Source organism: Castanea sativa, chromosome 11, assembly GCF_040712315.1.
Source record: "Castanea sativa cultivar Marrone di Chiusa Pesio chromosome 11, ASM4071231v1".
Classification (NCBI taxonomy): Eukaryota; Viridiplantae; Streptophyta; class Magnoliopsida; order Fagales; family Fagaceae; genus Castanea; species Castanea sativa.
The window spans coordinates 61,448,529-61,470,472 of NC_134023.1; the positions used below are offsets into that span (position 1 = coordinate 61,448,529).

At 31.7% G+C, this 21,944-nt stretch overlaps 3 protein-coding genes across 5 annotated transcripts; 2 read left to right on the forward strand and 1 right to left on the reverse strand.

The window, feature by feature from the left end:
• The first annotated feature begins 4,020 nt into the window (after positions 1–4,020).
• LOC142615345 (annexin D4) lies at positions 4,021–8,156 on the forward strand. The gene is made up of 6 exons (XM_075788095.1): positions 4,021–4,114; positions 4,788–4,960; positions 5,746–5,964; positions 7,002–7,226; positions 7,608–7,679; positions 7,784–8,156. Exons 1-6 carry the CDS (start codon positions 4,069–4,071, stop codon positions 7,991–7,993), a joined length of 945 nt encoding a protein of 314 aa, XP_075644210.1. The 5' UTR covers positions 4,021–4,068; the 3' UTR covers positions 7,994–8,156.
• A 3,825-nt stretch (positions 8,157–11,981) lies between these two features.
• Positions 11,982–17,005, forward strand: LOC142614671 (uncharacterized). Of its 3 annotated transcripts, none has more exons than XM_075787228.1 (5): positions 11,982–12,149; positions 13,015–15,534; positions 15,642–15,703; positions 15,807–15,899; positions 16,071–17,005. In XM_075787228.1, the coding sequence occupies exon 2, from the start codon at positions 13,244–13,246 to the stop codon at positions 15,479–15,481; it is 2,238 nt and encodes a 745-aa protein (XP_075643343.1). In that variant the 5' UTR covers positions 11,982–12,149; positions 13,015–13,243; the 3' UTR covers positions 15,482–15,534; positions 15,642–15,703; positions 15,807–15,899; positions 16,071–17,005. The 3 variants fall into 3 exon arrangements, with proteins under 3 accessions (XP_075643343.1, XP_075643344.1, XP_075643342.1); XM_075787229.1 differs by having other exon boundaries at positions 13,031–15,534; positions 15,795–15,899; XM_075787227.1 differs by having other exon boundaries at positions 13,031–15,534.
• A 1,105-nt stretch (positions 17,006–18,110) lies between these two features.
• LOC142617420 (annexin-like protein RJ4) lies at positions 18,111–21,944 on the reverse strand. Its single transcript, XM_075790293.1, has 6 exons — positions 21,833–21,944; positions 21,208–21,353; positions 19,821–20,039; positions 18,760–18,972; positions 18,451–18,540; positions 18,111–18,362 (listed from the first exon to the last, which is right to left on the reverse strand). Exons 1-6 carry the CDS (start codon positions 21,903–21,905, stop codon positions 18,159–18,161), a joined length of 945 nt encoding a protein of 314 aa, XP_075646408.1. The 5' UTR covers positions 21,906–21,944; the 3' UTR covers positions 18,111–18,158.

Sequence of the window (21,944 nt, forward strand, 5' to 3'; positions counted from 1 at the left end):
AGAAATTTTCTAACAAAATTAGAAGAAAATCTTAAATTGAATAAATTTGAAAATTAAAGGATTAAATTGTAGGAAAGTAAAGTTAAAGGATTGGAATTAATTTTAGTCAAACTTAGAGGGTGCAATTTGCATTTTAGTTAATAATTTACTTCATTATCATAATTATTCATGAATAGTATCTTTAATTTATTTATTTTTTGTTAGGCCAAATTTTTTCACTTACTAAGGATATATATGGGCCTTTAATATTAATAAATCTTAACTAGTCATAACTTAAATGTAACTCCTTACAGAAATATATCAGTTTCAATGAACAATCTACCTGCCACATCACATGTCGTGTGCACATTAATTCTATTGATGGAACAACTCTATTACTATGTGAAAGGTCTTTTGGTTTCACATATTTAATGCAACATTGCATTCATCAAGATGTTTGAAATCAAATAATTTATTAGATTTAAAATTAAAATAAAAAAAAATTAAATCCAATTTGAAAATGTTTCTGGAATCATATAAGATTTCCATAAATCAAATAATGTTGGGAACTCTCTAATTTTTCCCTCAAAAAAAAAATGGAACTCTATATATATATATATATATATATATATATATATATATATATATATATATATATATATATAGGTGTAACATAACCCAGCTCATTCTAATTTTTGTATAAATTTTCTGTATGTATGGCAATATGGATGGCACTGCTCTTGCTGATTTTTTTTATATGCATAATTTGGGATGTGAAACCAGCTATATATGATGGCTATATGATAGCTAAATATTTTCTTGGACGAATCTCTCTCTCTCATAAGATAAGATGCATCCATGCATGTAGCCTACATCTATATATGATGTAGAATTCGACAGGAATTATTTCTCTGGTATGCAGTGGTTCAACATTGTGGTCACTTGATATTAAGTGTCAAATAAACATTGCTGGGTTATCCTTATTACATGCATGTGTAGTTGTCTAGCAGCAAAGAAACAGTTTTTTTTTTTTTGGTTTGTTTAGTATTTACATGTGTAGTTGTTTAGCATCATTGGGTTTAAAACCTTATTAGATATTAACTCTATATAATAGTTTTTTTTTGATAATTTTGACTCCATAATTACTAAGGCAAAATAGAAACTCTTCTTTTATATTGATATGTAACACATGCAATTGATGAGTGAATTCATCATGACCTATTCCTCTATTCTATTTTGTTTGTTAATTGAGTTATAGCTCATTAACAATAACCATTATTACATGTGAAAGAAGAACATTGAGACATTGTACATAATTTCGTAAGAGAACTTAAAATAAGGAAATTTCAGAATTGTTGTTTGCAGTTTGATAACTTTGTTGAATGCTTAAGGTAAGTTACTTGTAATAAGTATTAACCTCACCACAAACCATTTTGAGTGTGTACACATTAATTATCAACTTAAAAGAGATAGTATTCTGTCACACCTCAAAGTCGTATTAATAATTTAATATTCTGATTACTATTTTGTGTTTTCTATTCAATCTCTATCACATGAGTAGCCTAAACAAATAATTAAGTCAATTTAATTATATATCAGTGACTTGCTTATCTTGATGTACACACTTGGAACTTTCTTCTTCCATGGTTCCATCACATGCTTCAATAATTTATGCACTTTGTTCTTGAGTCATGGAAGTTGTAGTGGGTTCCTTGCAGGTACTAGAAAGATTTTTGGCTAAATAAAAAAACAAAAAGATGGGAAAGTATAAGCTTTTTATTTTATTTTATTTTTAAATCAAAGTACTATCCACGAACAATAATTATTTTGAAACAGTGAGACATCTGACCTAAAAAGAAAAAGACAGATCAAAGTAATGGGTCTAGAATATTAAACCACATGTTCAACATGGTGGATCATCCATGCATACCCATTAATTAGAAAAATACAGATATCCACCAAGAAGTAAAGATGATAGCTCATCACATTGGTCCATGGCCAGCTCAAGCTGGAACATAATTTTTTTTTTAATATACATTATTGTAATAAATAAGAGCAAATGATCACTTTGGCCACACTTAGCTGTTCTACTTGATTCTATGAGGTTCATTTCAATGTGACTTTGCCTTAATTACCGGGGGGGGGGGGGGGGGGGGGGAGAGAGAGAGAGAGAGAGGGATCAATAATGGTCGTGTATCACGTAGAGGCCAATGAATAGATCACAACACTACTCATATATAAGATCTATAATATCATTTTGTTCTCAGAATCAAGCTTAATTATGAGACAATGAGATATGTGCAAAATAATAAGTCCAAACCCCACCTAAGTGTAAAATCAGGAACTTGTGGATAAGGGTAATGTATTACTTAGTTGGAAACAATAATGCATGTACGAATAAGCATGACGTGATGCTTAAACAAAGAGAGAGAAAGAAAAAAAGTGTCTAATAAGTATTGTGTATAGTTGTTGAAAGTGAGCCACAAAAAAAAAAAAAAAAAGGAGAAGGAATTATGTGTGCTAAAATTTATGCAGATCATATATTTATTAAATAAAAAACATTTTATGTTAGTTTTGTTACACAAATTTGTTATGTTCCAATTGTTATGTTACTCATGAAAAATCAACTAATTCCAATGCGTTTTGGCATGTCACCCAAAATCTTATATTCATGGAAAATTTTATTCAGTCCTAGAGCTTCACAAATTCCAATCAAATTTAGTTAATTATGTATATGGTACTAGAGCTATCATTTTCAATTTAGCATTTGTATTTTATTTTATTTTTTAATCTATGAGGCCATTTTTTCTTATCTTAGATCTATTTATTGACATTAGAAACCTTGACATAATCTGAGGCATTTTACCAAGCTAGGTTCTTATCATTATTGCTTTTAACTGTTTCAATATGTGAGAGTGAAAGTTTACCCAATTCATACATTGTATATATCACATATTGGACAAGGGGCCTCAAGAACAGAGGGCCCTCCTATATCCACACGATGGGGACAATTTTGAGTAGTTGGATAATAAGCAAGAAAACAAGCTAATAGGTTTAACTTAGTACAGCGGTACCCATGCTACTTGGGCAAACAAGCAAAAACAGAACCAAACACAAGCAAAAAACCAAAACCCTAAACCAGGGCCATTTGCAATATGACAAAACTTCTATGAAGAAATGGGAAACTTCCTAAGAAAACCCATCTAAGAAGATAAAGTCATTTCAATTAAAAATGTCTATTAGATCGATCCATGCTTGCATGACCCATATATATTATTATATGCTACACAATCTATGTTTCTTTAATTGTATTCATACTCAAATTCTATGTAGCTAACTCTTATTTGGGCACATATTTAATATCAAATATTGGTTTGTGAAAACTTTAAATTGTGACAAAATCATGGGACATCTAACTTATACAACAGAATATAGGGGCATCACAGCAACATATAATATGATTAATAAACTAATAAACGAATACTTGCTTTTTTAGATCAATGCTTTTTAAGTTCCAGCTAGCGTTACCCTTTAATCTTTATCTAATGTTTCATTTATTAATATCTACAAATAACATCACCATTTTTAATGTCTCTTTAATTATTTTATAACATAACACATTATTATTTACTTAAGTGCAATGTTAAAAAATAATCAACTTTATTTAGGGGTTTTCATAAATAAATAAATAAACTTTATTCAGGTGTTTATTTATTTTTAATTTACATCTCTCAAAAGATGCACATGATAGCCACTAATGAAGCCTTAAATTGTAATTTTTTTTTTTTTTTGGGTTTGCTAAGCACCTTAAACTGTAAGTTATAGCTACATGTCAATTAGTCTCTCTTTCTTTTTCTTCCTTTTTTTCTTTTCTCTTTTGAGGAAGTCAATTAACTCTTAAATCTGTTTTATTTCAGTTTTAACTAATCTCATTACTATATTGGTAATGGCTGAGATGCCCCAAGACAACTCTTAAAGTTTAAGTGACCAAAATGACCTTTTGGGTTTATATAAATGTAGCTTGGCAAAGATGGTCTCCATCCAACTCATTACCTAACTTCAGGACCAACATCAACACCAAAACCAAAAATGGCTCACCCTGATGAGTTAGAAACTCTAACCAAGGCCTTCTCAGGTTCATAAACATCCTCTCTTTTTCTCAAAATATTAGTACTTCATCAACTTTCTTCTATAATATTAATGTATGTCATCAAGTGTATTTTCTTTTCATTTGAGGTGTAATTTTATGGCATACAAACTGGGATTAATCTAATGAAGTTATTCTTTTGAATTATTAACAATATTTTGATTAACATTTCCAGTTCACAATGTTTACTCTCAAAAACCTTTTCTCTCAATTTTTCTTTTCTTTTTTCTTAACTAGGATGCTTCTGCACATATACAGACGTACCTACGTGTGTTTATCTATAAATAGATCCTCTGCTTATTTTCCCTGAATTTACTCAACATTGTACAATTATTTTTATACTTTATATGGTTTGTATCAAGTATTTCAAAGTTTTTTTTATTATTATTAAACTATTCATTCTTTTTTACTTATGTTTTCCTTATTAAAATTATATCCTACATCATTTTTCTTTTTCTTTTTTCCCTCCCACACGTTATGTGTTTATACTTTATATCTTGTTTTACATGCTCATAAAGTTCTATATACTAGCTTAATTCCATTTATTACTTTCTTTCTTTCCAGAAATGAAATCCATTTTCTCCTTAGAAAAGTGATCAGTGAAAAACATTTTCCTAACAATTTGAATTATTTGATAATGTTGCTATAATTAATTAACCAGGACATGGAATCCACGAGCAGGCATTAATCTCAATATTGGGAAAATGGCAGCCGGAGGAAAAAAAATCCTTCCGGAAAGGAAATCCCAACTTGTTCATAGAGGATGAACGTAACTTTGAGCGCTGGGATGATCATCATGTTAGACTTCTCAAGCATGAATTCATGCGTTTTAAGGTGAATTTGTTGTTCTTTTGTAACATAAATATGAATTCATGAATTCATTCATTTCAAGAAAAAAATGACAATATTATTAACCAATATTTAATAATAAAAAAACCTTTAGGGAATATCTAAACGGGGATTATATATAACAAACAAGGAAATCATTGAATCAATTCATAGTTCATAAATTGAATATAAAACAAAGTTAATGTTTATTAAAATAAGAGAAGTGTTCGGTCCACAACATTTTTACTATAAATATTAAGTGGTAAATGGTAAGTTATTACAAGTGTTAATTTGAATCCACCACTGAAATTATTTTTTTACTCCCTAATAACAACTTATCACTTAAGATTTATTATGAAAGTGTTGTAAAAATATTGTGAATGTAACATTTCTCTTAAAAATCAACTAACACATTTTAGTGTTTTTAACGAAAAATATCCAGAACTTCCAGGGTTCAAAGCCCCTTCTCCCATTATTACTATCAAATTTATCCAAAAAAAAAAAAGCATTATATATACATAATGGTTTCATCATTTTTTTTTTCTTCTAGTTCAATAGTTGGCTAGAGGAGGATTTGAATCCTTGATTTCATCCGACTTTACGAATTATCATTAATTAATTATTACTTTTCATATTTAGTTTGCTTTACTATATATACCAACTCTAGATATATTGCATAACGTAATGATTAATTAAGAGAAAAAAATTGGACTAAAATGCATAAATTATCCTTTTTTTTTTATAATAAGAAAAAAGTGACATGTGGGATGATGCCCTTGTATGATGATCAGAATGCTGTTGTACTTTGGACCATGCATCCATGGGAAAGGGATGCTCGATTAGTAAAGGAGGCCTTGAAGAAAGGGCCACAATCTTATGGTATCCTCATAGAAATTTCATGCACCAGATCAGCTGATGAACTATTGGGAACAAGGAGAGCCTATCATTCCCTCTTTGACCACTCCATTGAAGAAGATGTTGCTTACCACGTCAATGGCAGTGAACGCAAGGTGAGTACTAGAAGTCTAGAACCATATTAGCTCTATAAACCATTTTGTATGCCCACAGCCCACTCAAGAGCCCAAAGTTTTATTGGGCTCAATATAATGCCGGCATAGAAATCTTATTTATCAATCTAAACATATTATTCCGCTCTTTATCCATGAAATATCTTGAAAATCTCATTATTGATAATGCATATAAAGGTTTGAACCTAAGACACGTCTCAAAGCAATGAACTGACCACCTAAATACTCTAGTGGAGTAAATAGTCTTAGTTGAGAGGGAGAGAGAAAGAAGATTTAGTAAATGATAATTGAATCCCATCTTGGCATGTTTAATGACAAGCCCAAAACTTAAGACTCGACATTTCACCTTTAAATCAAACTTGTAATCAATTTATTTATGAATTGCTTAATTCAATTACAATTCTACTAATTACGACACCAAATTCTATAGTTGGCTTATAATCATGAATTACTTATAATCCCATTTTCACACATACACAAACCCGGTTCATCCATTTTTGTGGTGCATTGGACTTATTTGAATTTCAAATATGGGAATGTTAAGATCAAACTTTTAGGCTTTTAAAGTTTGATGCCAACATTAAACCCAAGACTGGAGGCTAGGCTGAAAAATAAAATAAAAAACCCAAGCCTGAACATACTATAGATGAGAAGCCCAATAAGCCTCAAAGTTGCCAACAAATCAAATTTTTTTTTTTTTGCTAAACAGTTGCCAACAAATCAAGGTTCATCACAACATCATCAACTGAATTAGTTTGAAGTTTGAACTAAAAGCTTAATTAAAAAAAAGTTTGAACTGGAAGCAAAGCATGATGATATATAATTATATAGGGTTGTGTCAACGGAAACCGCAAGATGCCCGTTAACAACAACCTTTTTGAAATTTTTTTATCTTTTTTACAACTTTATCTCATTTGCTTTATAAGTATTGCTTGGTGGTTATTAATATTTTCCAATTATATATTATGTGCATATAATTAAGGCATCTAAATATATCTTTTCTTTTATACTTTGAGCAGCTCTTTGTTGCACTTGTGAGCGCCTATAGGTATGAAGGATCAAAGGTTAAGGAAGATGTAGCAAAGTCTGAGGCTATGACACTTTCTATTGCCATAAAAGAAGCTGATAAGAGGAAGCCCATCGAGGACGATGAGGTGATAAGGATACTATCAACAAGAAGCAAGCCCCATCTCCAAGCAATATATAAACACTACAATGAGATTTCTGGCAAGAACATTGATGAGGTATGAGATAAAAAAGCACCATTGAAGGTAACATTCAACAGTAATGATCTAATTAAGGGCTTGATTCATAACCATATGCACATATGAAGCTAAAGTATTCAACTAAAAAGGATGCTAGTTGAGACTTGTTAATTTTGTCTTTATCATGTTGCACAACATTTTAAGTACTATACATTCTCTATTCTAACAATAAATCTAGTTAACCAAAATTTTTCGTAACTGCTAATGTGATTTGTTGTTATTGATACATTATTTAATAGAGAAAAGTGTGCCAATGGTGAGTCAATATGAAAGTCATGTTCCATTTACAAATTATCATCTTAACAAATTTTGATAAATTATGTCCTCAACTTCTCATTTTCAACCATAATTTTTGTGTAGGAACTTGATATTGATTTGAGGCTAAATGAGACAGTGCAATGTCTATGCAGTCCTCAAAAATATTTCAGCAAGGTAATTAACATGAAACCACAACCAGATTACATGGGTATTCAATATGAAAATTTTCTCATTCTTACTACTACTAATCTTTATGCATCATATTGTTTTCTTAAAAGGTCTTGGACACAGCATTGACAAAGGATACTGACAAGAATATCAAAAAAGCACTTACTCGAGTAATTGTAACCCGAGCTGACACAGATATGAAGGAGATCAAACAAGAGTACAATAACCAATTTGGGGTTCCTCTGTCCAAGAAAATTGAAGATACAACCAATGGGAACTATAAGGATTTCTTGCTCACTTTAATTGCAAGAGGTGGCTAAAACAAAAAATGGGAATTAAATTTGGTTAAGAACATTGGGTTATTTATATGTCCTTTTTTTCTAGTTGATTGTTGATCTTTTCTTTTTGCGGCAAGTACTCTTGTGCCCGAGTGAGAATTGTGTTATCATAAAGAAACATCCTAATAAATCAAACATTGTTACCTTCTTCTTTTTTTACCTGCCATATAATAACTTTCAGTTGTATTTAGTTTATTATCCATTTTGACAATACATAAGTCTGCTAAAAATTCTTAAATATTGTGCCAAAATAAAATATGGAAGTTTATAGTACTTCTACCTGGGGTGGCAAAATCTGACATGACTTGCAAATCCGACACGACTAACACGTTTATAAACAGGTCATGGGTTGAAATTAAACGGGTTCAGGTCATACTCGAATTGACACGGCCAACCCGTTTAATAAACGGGTCGTGTTCGTGTTCAACATGCGAACCCGTCTGACTCGTTTGACCTATTTAGCTTTTAAAATTATTAATTATTTTGATGTTATGGCTTATTTTATGGTTGTTTTTATATGTTTATTATTATATTTATGGTTGTAATTGTATATTAATTTTAGATATATGTGAATTGATAAAAATTATATAGGTTAGGTATGGCTTCTTAATCAAATAAATTATTAAATAGCTCATTTGTATTGACTTTTACATATCTTGTTAATTAAATAAGTTAAATTTGTCAGGTCAGGTTGACCTGTTTGATAAATAAGTCGTGTTCAGGTTGAAAATTTCTAACATGTTTACTAAACAGGTCGGGTTCAGGTCAATCCATATAGTCGAATACTCATGGCTTAACATGACACGAACTCAACCCGCGAACACGAATTGTCATCTCTACTTCTACATTGGGAAATTTTTCACTAGCCAACCAAAATTAACTCTTTGAAGAATCCTTGAAAGACTATCATAATCCAAGTTTAGGTTGTCATATGTACAAAGAGTAATTATTCAATGCTCTACTTCTCCTCTCACATAATAGTGAATCTTATTAATTAAATTTACAAGTCACTATCCCATGCATTGCACTTTAAATAAAAATCATACATACATACATACATCTAGGGCGGAGCTGGCCCCCCCCAAAATTTTAAAAAATTATTTTATGTTATGTAAAAGTATTAAAACTTTAAATATTTAGTTACAAAAATAGAAGTTGGCCCCCCCCAAATGTTTGGGTTAGTCCAATAATGCTCTTAAAAACCAAAAGAATTTGTTAACTGATCTAGTAATTATAGAGACAAGGTAGTTTTTGTTTTCTTTAATTCGTTTTTTGTACATGTTTAATATCAAACTAGATAACTTTTGTATAGTCATTGGAGTTTAAAAGATGATAAGTTCCCCTAAAAAATTATCTTGCCAATATACATATTTGAAAGTTGTTAATTTTATATACAATATATTTATAAATTATGACCTACTCTAGTATCAAAATATTAATGTTTATATTTGTGTATGTACGTTTATGCATGTGTACGATGATTTATCTTGACTTAAAACTAATATATTAATACCAAAATTTGGTCCTCCCAAACAAAAAATCCAAGCTTCGCTCATACATACATACATACATACATACATACATACATACATACATACATATATATATATATATATATATATATATATATATATATAACTTGAATGTATAATCAACCCCGTAAAGTTCATTAAAAGTAATGACGTTGAAAAAAATAAGTAATTACTCTAAAGATTACATTTCAATATTCATAACTTTTATATTTAGAAAGATTTTTACTTAAATTTAGTCAGACTAAAGTTAACCAAAATGCTACGTTAATATGGCTCAACAAGAGGGAAAATTATTAGGTACTCTCGGAGTACCATAAATACATACTCCCTCTCTCACATAAATGGCGGGTCTTACCATGAATTTAATTAGTGGGACCTATCATTCATGTGAGAGGGGGGAGTATGCATTTATAGTACTCCGGGAGTACACAATAATTTTCCCAACAAGAGTGTAGTAATAATAAATATAATACTTAAGATTTTAGATATTATGAGTTTGATATCTACATATTTTTTAATATATTTGAATTTAGAATAATTACTTTTAACTCAAAAATGTCTAACCCATTACGTAAGTTCCCAAAAATGGACTGAATGGACCAAAGTGGATCAAAATAGACCGAATAGAAATGAACGACCAAATTGGACAAAGATAGGACAGAATAAGACTGAATAGGACCAAAGTGGATAGGATGGATTGAAATGGATTGAATAGAATCGATATGGACCGAATAGATCAAATATGACCAAAGTGAACTGAATAGACCAAAGTGGGCAGAATGGACCGAAGTAAACTGACTAGGACCGAATAAACCTAATAGGACTATATAAGACCAAATGGAAGAAATGGAACCAAAGTGGATCAAATAGGACCAATGTGAATAGACTAAAGTGGACTGAATGGACCGAACTGGACCTTATTGGACTAAATTCGACCGAATAAGAGAAAATTGGACTGAATAAGACCGAATAAATCGAATAGATCCAAAGTGAACCTAATAGGACGAAATTGGACTGAATAAGACGGAATGGGTCAAATAGAACCAATGTGAGCTGAATAAGACCAAAGTGGACCGAATAAAACTGAAGTGGACTGAATAGAATTGAAGTGGACTGAATAAGACCAATTTGGACCGAATGGAACAAAAGTGGACTGAATAGGCCAAATTGGACAGAATTGACCGAAGAGAAAGAAGTGTAACAAAAAAAAATGGGAATTAAATTTGGTCTTTAGTGGAATGATAAAAAATAAAATTAAAAAATTAAAAAAAAAAAACATTTGGTTTTTATATCCGTTTTCCTAGTTGATTGTTGATCTTTTCGTTTTGCGGCAAGTACTCTTGTGTTCCATTTGGTTACCTGCCATATAATAATTTCTAATTGTATTTAGTCTAGTTAATTGTCCATTTTGACAAATGCATAAGCCTGTCGGAAATTCTTAGAAAACATTTTCACTAGCAACCAAAATTAGAACTTTTGAGAATCCTTGTACGATTATTTATAATCCAATTATAGGTTGCCATATGTACGAGGGCACACTAAATTCGTGTTCCTTTTCTCACATAATAGTGTGCATTATTAATTAAATTCATTGTAGGATCTGCTATTCATATGGGAAGAAAAATACACATTTATCATGTTCTCGGATTTCTAAATAATTACACTATGTACAAAAAAAAAGAGAGTCCAAGATGTAAATTTATGAATGGTGGGGTACTTGGGTTAGCTTTTGTGAATGAGTTTTTCTCTCACTCACACCTTCTCGATAATTAAAAATGTCTTAGGTATTTGTCCCTAATCGATTGAATCACTCAATCAAAATCGACTGTGACCCTTTGAGTTAGACCAAGTTGGTTGGGTAGATCAAGTTATGTAAGTTAAAAATTTTAGGTTCTTGGCAAAAGGATGTATCCTTAGTGTTCCTTAATGAAATCTCATACTTCACCGAAAGAAAAAATTACGTTTATTTTTTTTTTCACAACTTTAATTGATGTATAATAAAAATGATATAATATAATTGATGGGTCAATATAAAAATAATATTACTTCAATCGTAACTTTTCTCTTTAACAAGTTATAAAAAATTTTGTAACCCTACCATCACTAATTAAGAATTGGTACTCAAAATTTAGTACTAAAAATGTGGAAAGTGTTTGACATCGTGATAGAAAAACTTATTAATTTTCCTAAAAAAGCTTGAAACACATACATATTTTCATCAACTACTCGAAAATTTCAACGTTGTACTATCATTTATTACCAAAAAAAAAAAAAAAAAATTATGAACTCATACAAAAACTAGAATAATTAGGATCACATTAATAATATAATAAACCAAATAAAAAATACTTTTTTATTTTATATATAAAAATTGGCATATCAATTTATTAAAAAAAAAAAAAACTAATTCACTAAACTTCAAAATAATAAACCACCCCAAAAAATTTAAAAGCCGAACCCACCCCCGAGTCCGACCGATCCATCCCATAATTCAATTTTATCTCTTCTTTCTTTCCTTTCCTTCTGTTTTCTCTCCTCTGTTGTCTGTCTCTGACTCTGTCTCCTCTCCGCCGTCGCCGCCGGTTGTCTCAGCCTCTGAATCTCAGGTAAGCATTGGATATGAATCTCATATATTCACTCTCTCTCTCTCTCTCTTCCTTAACATGAATCTATGATATGTTGATTTCACTTGCTTGTTAAATAATGAAACTTCAAACCTGTTCAATGAAAACTAAAGCAAAAAAATTATGTGGGTCTGAACATTTATGGTGTATTTTACTTTCCCCAGTTGCCTTGTTGATGATATGTTCTGTGCTCATATGCCCATATGCCATTGGATGTAAATCTTTTGAGAATTTCCAATTGGGTTTGATTTTTCCTTTTTTATATTCTAATTAGACATAGTCATTTTTTTTAGCTCACTCGACTTAGTGTAGGACTGCACTGCTAGTTTTTACTCTACAAAGAATTTTATTTTGAATTTTTTTCTACAGTGTTTTGAAGTTGTGTAACTTGTGATCAACAACGAAAGAGAAGTTTTTTGTTTTTCTTTGGACAATGAACAGTTTTGATATACGATTCGACATCGTTTTAAAAGATATCATTGTGGTGTGGTTGTGTTAGAACAATGGTCAGATGATTTTAAATTCAAATTCTAATAGATTAAGCTTTTGGTACTATCAGTGATTTATTATGTTGATGTAGATTTTCCGTCTCTACTCTAGTAAAGTTGTTATACTAAATTTTAAAAGATTTTTGCATATCTTTTGTTTAAAAACGGTTACAAGTTTGAAGAAAAGGAGAAGGGTTGACGGCCAGTGTAAATGTTAGTCACTTTTTCTTTATGAATGATTGCTGTGAGTGAAGTGATGTGATTATGGATCAAAATTTTGTGTGTCATTAACCAATTATGCTTGATATTGAACATATTGATTGGTGATTAGATAATGACTTACACAAGCTTTATAACAGTGATCTTCCTTGACAGGTCTCAATTAACTTTTGAGTCAATTGTGAAAATCAAAAAAATTAAGGGGTTTCCATAACCAAAAGAGAAGGAAAGGTGGGGAAAAGTGGCAACTACCAAAAGAAAGTAAGGAACATGAAATGGCTCCAGAGTCCAGTCTTGGTTCTTCCATCATTGTTTGCACTTTGCAGCTTTCAAATGAAAAAACCAACCTAGCAAATCTTTCTCTTCCAAATGGCGACTCAACGGCTGCTTTTCCAAAAACCCTTTCTCAGAGTCAGAACCTTCACAGCCTACACAAGACCTTCATTCCATGCCCAAGCTTATTCTCACAGTCCTCACTCCCCCTCTTCTCCTCCAAAGCTTGACTCCAACCATGACCTTAGAACCCTCCAAACCCAGGAAGAACCAACTTCATCAACTCCTTCTGTATCAGATTCTTTCTTGGTGGAAAAGATTCTTTTCAGCTTAAAGCAAGGTAATCCCAGTTCTTTGCATAACTATCTCTTTTGGTTAAACCCTTTAGTTGTAGTTGAAGTTCTTTGTCGCTGCCGTGAAAATTTGCAACTAGGTCAGAAATTTGTTGACTTAATTGTGTTAAATTGTCCAAACTTTAAACATTCATCACAATCTTTGAGTGCAATGGTTCATGTTTTGGTGCGTAGTCGGAGGCTATCAGATGCACAATCGTTGATTCTTAGAATGGTTAGGAAGAGCGGAGTATCAAGGGGTGAGATTGTGGAGTCTTTGGTTTCAATGTGTGATAATTTGGAGTGGAGTTCATTAGTTTTTGATTTGTTAATTAGGACATACGTGCAAGCTAGGAAGTTAAGAGAAGGGTCTGAGGCATTTCGTGTGTTGAGAAGTAAAGGATTTTGTGTTTCTATCAATGCTTGTAATAGTCTTCTTGGTGGGCTTGTGAAGGTGGGGTGGGTTGATTTGGCATGGGACGTGTATGGGGAAGTTGTTACAAGTGGAATTGATTTGAATGTTTATACACTTAATATTATGGTTAATGCATTGTGTAAAGACCAAAAAATTGATAATGTGAAGATATTCTTATTGAAAATGGAAGAAAAGGGGGTTTTTCCAGATATTGTAACTTACAATACACTAATCAATGCATATTGTCGTGAAGGGCTATTAGATGAAGCTTTTGAAGTAATGAACTCAATGCCAGGAAAGGGCTTGAAACCAGGCCTTGTCACTTACAATGCTATCATAAATGGTTTATGTAAGAAGGGAAAGTATGCCAGAGCAAAGGAAGTATTGGATGAGTTGTTGTGCAATGGTTTGAGTCCTGATACTACCACTTACAACACACTACTCGTTGAGAGTTGTAGGAAGGATAATATTTTGGAAGCCGAAGCGATTTTTAATGAAATGTTGCATCGTGGTGTTATTCCTGATTTAGTTAGCTTTAGTTCACTTATTGGGGTTTTCATGAGGAATGGGCATCTTGATCAAGCATTAGTGCATTTTAGAAATATGAAGAAAGCTGGCTTGGTTCCGGATAATGTGATTTATACTATTCTTATAGATGGGTATTGTAGAAATGGCATTATGTCAGAGGCTTTGAAGATGCGGGATGAAATGCTAGAGCGGGGTTGTGTTATGGATGTGGTTACATACAACACCATTTTGAATGGGTTGTGCAGGGAGAAGATGCTTGCTGATGCAGATCAGTTCTTCAATGAGATGGTGGAAAGAGGTGTATTTCCTGATTTCTACACTTTCACCACTCTCATTCATGGGTATTGTAAGGATGGGAATATGAATAGAGCACTTAACTTATTTGAGACTATGACTCAAAGGAATCTCAAACCTGACATAGTGACATACAATACATTAATTGATGGATTTTGCAAAGTGGGTGAAATGGAGAAAGCTAAGGAGTTATGGGTTGATATGAGCTCTAGAGGGATTACTCCCAATCACATTTCGTATGGGATTGTCATTAATGGATTTTGTAGCATGGGCCATGTATCTGAGGCATTCGGCTTCTGGGATGAGATGGTTGAAAAAGGTATCAAACCCTCTCTGGTGACTTGCAACACTGTAATAAAGGGCTATTGCCGGTCAGGTAATGCTTTAAAGGCAGATGAGTTCTTGAGAAAAATGTTGTCAAAAGGAGTTGTTCCTGATAGCATTACATATAACACTCTAATTAATGGCTATGTAAGAGAAGAGAATATGGACAAAGCTTTTGTTTTGCTTAACAAGATGGAGAAACAAGGGCTGTTTCCTGATGTTATTACATATAATGTAATTTTGAATGGGTTTTGTCGACAAGGTAGAATGAAAGAGGCAGAACTGATATTGCAGAAGATGATTGAGAAAGGCGTAAACCCTGATAGATTCACATACACCTCATTGATAAATGGACATGTGAGCCAGGACAACCTGAAGGAGGCATTTCGGTTCCACGATGAAATGCTACAAAGAGGATTTGTGCCTGATGATAAATTCTAACTGTATCATATCATACTGAGTTCATTTGGCTGCATGCCAGATAGATACTGAAGGTGGGATGTGTTCTGTTTACATTCTTCATTCTTGCATTATTGTGTAGCCTTTTGGCTATATTTCTCTTTAGTTTATGTATTGAATATTGATCAAGGAGTGTTTGCAGGGGTTAAGAAAGCTTAATTGGAATCCTTGGACATAAGCATCATGTAATTGCTTATGATGAAGGTGAGGTTACTCATGTCTCTTGGATAAGCCTTATGATTGTTTTAGAGATGAATATTTGAAAATTGAAATATTGAATATTTTACACATTTAGTTTGTCCTACAGGGGGACTTTGAATAAAAGTAAGGTGGACTAGAGATATCAATCACATTGACTTGCTCTCAGAAACGAAGAGTTGACAATCATGCATTTGTAGAAGTATGAATTTTTGTCATTGTTGCCAAATATTAGATTACAGTCTTTGTCCCTTCCAATGTTTAATTATCTGATGCAAGTGATTTTGCGTGGGCTCACAGTTTCAGTTTCGTAATTGTTATTGCTATATTTATCTACGCAAGAAGTAAGTTTTTTGTTTTATATATATGTCAGGGTCTGGTTCCATGTCAACTGTTCAATGCCAACTTGCGAGGGGAATGTCGATCAGAAATTTTCCTTGGCGCATGAGATACAAATGTACCATTGAAGATAACATGCAATAATTATGATCTAACTAAGGGCTTGTTTCATGACCATGTGCACACATGAAAAGTTTCAAGAGAGCCTAAAGTATTCAACTAAAATGGATACTGATTGAGACTTGACAATATTTTCTAGATTCTGTAGCTCAACAATTTTAGTTGAAAATCTTGAGCTTATCAAATATCCTTTATAGTAGTCCCTTGTCCATAGAGGCAGGTGCTGAGGTGCACATATGCTCACACATGCCATTTTTTTTATAATCAATTATTGAAAGTAATGTCAGTGTTTTATCACTCGTTTTAAATTTACTACCAATATTTTTGTTTAGCATTTTGATGTTGAATTGTGGTAAAGAGAGACAGTGCAATGTCTATGCAGTCCTCAAAAATTATTTCTGCAGGGTATGAAGCCACAACCAGATAACAAGGATATCAAATTTGAAAATTTTCTTATTTTTAGTTTTAATTTTTATATCAAATTTTTTTTCCTTAAAAGGTGTCGGACACAGCCTTGAGAAAGGATGCAGATAAGAATAGCAAAAATGACCGACTCGATTGATCAGAATCTGAGCAGACATAGATATGAAGGAGATTAAAACAGGAATACAATAGCCAATTTGGGGTTCCTCTATCCAAGAAAATTGCAAGAGGTGGCTGATCAAAAAGATGGGAATTAGTCGGTCTTTAGTGGTATGGTTAAAAAAATTATTGGGTTATCAATATGTCTGATTTTCATAAAACCAAATGGTATTATTTGCGTCAACCTTTCTTCAGCTTTATAATTGGATGATATGAACATTTATGAATTTTTTCTTTGCTTATATGATTGATTTTCATAAAAACAAATGGTATTATCTGCATCAACCTTCTTTGCTGTTGTAATTGGATGATATGAACATTTATGAATTTTATTATTTGCTTTGGAGTGTGAATGAAAAATAAATAAATAAAACTATAAAATCATTTAGTATTCAAGGACGATATGTAAACATTATCTTCTTCAACGGTTTAGGACTTTCTCCCCTTCCTCTTCTTTTTCGAAATGCCATAAGACAATTATTTTCCTTAAGAAATTTTATTATGATGGCTTGGTTTGGATGTGGAGATGGTGAAGGAAAGGTAAAAAATTACTAAAGTATTAAAGTTGAAACCTTATTGTTTAAGCAATTTCAAACATCTGTTTCATCAAAAGCATTTACTCTTGTTTAGTGCTGTGGTCAAGAAGGTGACATTATAACCGAGGGGAATTAAGGTGATTAAAGGTACGTAAGGTTATTGGTTGGTTTGTCCATGTTGGAATGGAGTCAATCTCTGCACACTCAACCTTGGATTGAAAGGTCTCCATCATGGATGGATTCTCTCCCACACTAAAAAATTGGAATGAAAGGACATTGTGTTGATCCATGTTAATTTAAATATATCATGGCAAATTTAGGCAGTAGAAACTATTATAGGGAGTTCGAAGGTGTAGCACAAATGTGTGTAAAATATGCTCAATTGGGTGAGACCCTAGCTCAATGACAAATTCCACCAAAGGAAAGTTTTTCATACCTTAAGCCTTGAGGTGTTTAGTTGTGTAAGAGAAAAATATTGGATAAGGGGGAAAAAGATGCATCAAATGGTAAGAACTAAGAAGGGAAGGAAATTGAGGTTCCTGTTGAGGAAATTAGTGTCCTAGTTTGTTTCTTTTGGGGAGAAAAGAGAAGGAAAAGGAGGATCTATATTTTTGCAAGGAATTTGTTGGCAAGGACATTTAATTATAAAGGATGCATCAAATGGTAACTGAATCTATGATTTAAGGCATCAATTGAGGAATTATTCAAACCCAAGCAACATACTAAACCATAGGGATCTTAAAAAGCCAAGATAAAATATATAGTCACAATACATAGAAGTTCAAGAGAACACCAAGGAAAATAAAGACTCGCAGCAACAAAGTCCAACTCATAAACACCACCATTCATGACATAAATTCTAAAATTCCCCATAGGAAAGAACCTTAATCTTCCTTCCCCAACAGAGTGAGCAAGAACTTCTTGTAATCCCCTGCAATTTCCTTGGACACTGCATGATCAAGGGTTACACTGTTTTTCTCATAGTAAAGCTTCTTGAGGTCTTTCAAGTCCTTCTCTGCCCTCGTAACAATCACACGAGTGAGTGCATCCTCATCAGTCCCAGACCTTTTGATTGCATTGCGCAATACCTATAGCAAAACAACTCAAGTTGAGTTCAACTAGTACTACATTACTGAATAGAAGTGAGAAATTTTCTAACTTTAAATGAAATTTCACCTTTTCATAGTACTTCTTTGGGTCATCAATGCATCGAATGACAGCATGCAGCACCTTTTGGAGCACGTTAGATTCATCTTTCAACAATTTCTGGGAGCAAAAATTCATGCTTGATTAATATTATGATTAGCTTAAAATATATAAGCGAACATTAAAGTTTGGACTCTTTTTACAGTTCATAGAATTTTGAGGTAACTTGCTTCTTTAAACACTAATAGTGTTGAGAAACAACTTGTTGCATATCTAGTCATGGTGTTTGACGCATTTTCCTACCTTTCAATATATAATGAAGGGTTTCAATGTCTGTACCTTAGTGATGGACGTACCATGCTCATCTCTATAGCGGTTAAAAGAAGACTTGAGTTGTGCCTTGCTCCTTGTTGTCAGGATCCTGATAACTTCATCATGATTAAATATTTTGTCTTTGATAGCTTCATGAAGAATATCAGCTTCAAATTTTGCTAATCTTTCATTTATCTCAGGGCCATCATACCGGTAAGTAGTCACTAGGCCAACCAAGAACTGTAACAGTTAAAGTCAGAAAGATCCAAATTATCTTAACTTAATATAGGGCACATTAAAATCTAACTCTTTCATTCTATGAATCCTAATATATATATATATATATATATATATATATATATATATATATATATATATATATATATATTTTTTTTTTTTTTTTTTTTTTTTTCTTTTTGCCAAAAACAAAACACAATACATTTTTTGTGCTGTTTTGATAATAAAATTTTAATGGGTAAATTATGATTTTCGTTAATTTTGGTCCTTCGTGTCGAGTTTACCCCAAATTTTAGGAACTAAAATTTAATTTACCTTTTTCTAGTTTAACATATAATAATATACTATATAAAGTTTAGCTCCTAAGTTGCATATAGGTATCATGCCACCAAAAGTGATGAAGACAAGAACTTTATAAGGAGTATACTTGTTTAGCATTAATGTCAGTCTTTTTTTGGAGAGAGTATCTCTTGTGCCAGACATATGAGACTGATGTCTCATTGGATCCACATGTTAGTGAGATATTGGTCTCACACGTCCAGCGCATAAAAGATTTTTCCCCTTTTCTTGAGTATTTTGTTTCCACATTTTTCAATTAAGTTATTTTTTTTAATTAAAAAAATCATATTGTTATAAGTGGAGGAGGGAGATTCAAACCTAATTATCTCCGTTATGAAAATTAAGTACCAATTGACCTAAGAACATCGGCATCAAGTTGGTATCTTAAACTATATAAAAGCTTTACAGTCTATATTCTTTTTGGATGAAGAAAACTATGATTTATATAAAAATCTCATGTTATTTGAAAAGAAAGAGTGAGAAAGGACAAATAAAAGGGCCAAACAACATGCCTTGCGCAAATCCCCGGTGGTATGTGCAGCCACATCTTCTTCCAAGGAACGTTTGTAGCGACTTTGGTAGGCTCTTCTCACTGCTAAGAGCTCTTCAGGAGAGTAGATGCATGAAAACTCAATGATAACAGGAAACTCTGTCTCAGCTTTTTTAGTGGCTACATTAGCCAAAACTGCATCTCTATCAAATGGGTCCAATATCCACCTGTATACTGCTTTCTGCATATGTTCACAAAAGTTGGAAACTTCATTTAGTATCACAAAAACAATTAGTAATAAAAATAAGAAGGAAGTATGTTCCATTGATTGATGGTCAAGGAGCAGTACTTGAATCAAAACAAACCTCATTTTAAAGTGGATTTAATAGAATATCTCATTATAAGAGTGAAGTGTACTCAATAAATTATTAACCTCATTGATCATTGATCATATTGTTCACATTGCATTTTCAAATGTAAAATTTATATTTTAGACTAAACAAATGGGTGCAATATTATACATATTTGCAAAAAAGTATATAAAATTATACACATTTACATAAAAATGCATAATATTGTATACATTTATTTTAATCTACGATATAATACACCAATTTTCTAATTTTAAATAGTCGAATTCAATGATATTTTATAAATTTGGCCAAACTACATTTTTGGTCCTTCAATAATGGGATAGTTTCAATTTCATTCTTATACATTTAATTGTATCAATATTGTCGAATTATTAATTATGTTAATTTGTGTCCTTTGTTTTTCAATATCAACTCAATTATATCTTTAATCAAATCAATTCCTAAAGGGCAAATTTAAATTGAAATTGAAAGTGGAGAAACGAAATTTGACCATTTGAAAGTTGAATGAAAAAATTGATATAATTAAATGTATATGGATTAAATATAAATTATAACAAATATAAAAGGACCAAAATTGTAACTTGGCCTTTTAAACATTGAAAAAAAGAAGAAAATAAATTAAAGTAATAGATGACTGCTCGGTCAAATTTTCATTGTTAATGGTTCAAGGTTGCTTAGATCACAATGACAAATGAAATTCTCAGGAAAAAAAAAAAATGACAAATGAAATTAATAATTTTCTAGGGGCCCATTTCCAATGGCTCGTCATTTAAACTTTGGTTGGGGTTGGGAAATACAAGTGACCCCCAACAATTTTGTTTTGTCCCCTGTACCTAATCTCTTGTTCTCAATACAGGACAATTTTATAGCTTGAAAACACCCGGACCACTAGAAAATAATTGTGACAAAACCAATGGTTTCTAATTGCTACAATTATGTGAATTTATATGCTTAAGAATTGTTTGTTTACCCAGAAAATTTCTTTATTGACCAAAAAATATATAAAGATGATCATGATTATGATGATAATCTAACCTCAAAGTCCCCGGAGAGCTCGGACTCAAGGCGCTTAATGAGATCTTCTTGATAAAGCTCCTCATAAGCTTGCCTAATTTGCTTCCTTTGAATTGCATTTCTATGTCCAAGTATATTGATTATTGCTTTCTCATCAGTCCCCCATCCTAACAAGTAAACATACCAAAAAACAATCATATTAGAACAACAAAAATCATATAAACTAATGAAAAGTGAAACCTTTAGATGTTTTTATTTGCAAAGAAAATTGAGACTAACATTCATATATTAACACTTACGAAAAAAAAAAAAAAAAAAAAGAGGAAAAATTAAAGGCATCAACATATGCATATATTCTTCAAGAAGCTTGTGGCTCAATAATATTGTGTTCGCTTCTCGTTCCATTTGTATATTCCATTAAATTACTTACAAAATTATGTAAAATTAAAAAGTAGAACAATTAGTACTCCTAATCACCAAATAGGAAATTAAATAACTTACTAATAATCAAATCAATGAAAAGTACTCATATGAGAACAACAAAAATCATATAAATTAATGAAAAGTGCTACCTTTATATCATTTTATTTGCATAGAAAAAACTTACTAATAAGCAAATCAATATTCAAAGAACAAACAATATAACCTTTACAAGCCTTTTGGAGATTTTCTGCGTCTTCATGGACGGAAACATTTTCAGGAACAATGATGGTAGCCATTGTTTAGCTCTTTAATCTTTCACTAGAGATAATTTTTTT

Bases quoted from the DNA above. Each gene is read 5' to 3' on its own strand.
- LOC142615345 (XM_075788095.1), top strand. From the start codon at position 4,069: ATGGCTCACCCTGATGAGTTAGAAACTCTAACCAAGGCCTTCTCAG. The intron at 5,965-7,001 runs GTGAGTACTAGA...TACTTTGAGCAG, and splicing joins TCAATGGCAGTGAACGCAAG to CTCTTTGTTGCACTTGTGAG. The intron at 7,680-7,783 runs GTAATTAACATG...TTTTCTTAAAAG, and splicing joins CTCAAAAATATTTCAGCAAG to GTCTTGGACACAGCATTGAC.
- LOC142614671 (XM_075787228.1), top strand. From the start codon at position 13,244: ATGGCGACTCAACGGCTGCTTTTCCAAAAACCCTTTCTCAGAGTCAGA.
- LOC142617420 (XM_075790293.1), bottom strand. From the start codon at position 21,905: ATGGCTACCATCATTGTTCCTGAAAATGTTTCCGTCCATGAAGACGCA. The intron at 20,040-21,207 runs GTTAGATTATCA...GAACATATGCAG, and splicing joins AGCTCTCCGGGGACTTTGAG to AAAGCAGTATACAGGTGGAT. The intron at 18,363-18,450 runs GTGAAATTTCAT...GTTTTGCTATAG, and splicing joins CAAAGAAGTACTATGAAAAG to GTATTGCGCAATGCAATCAA.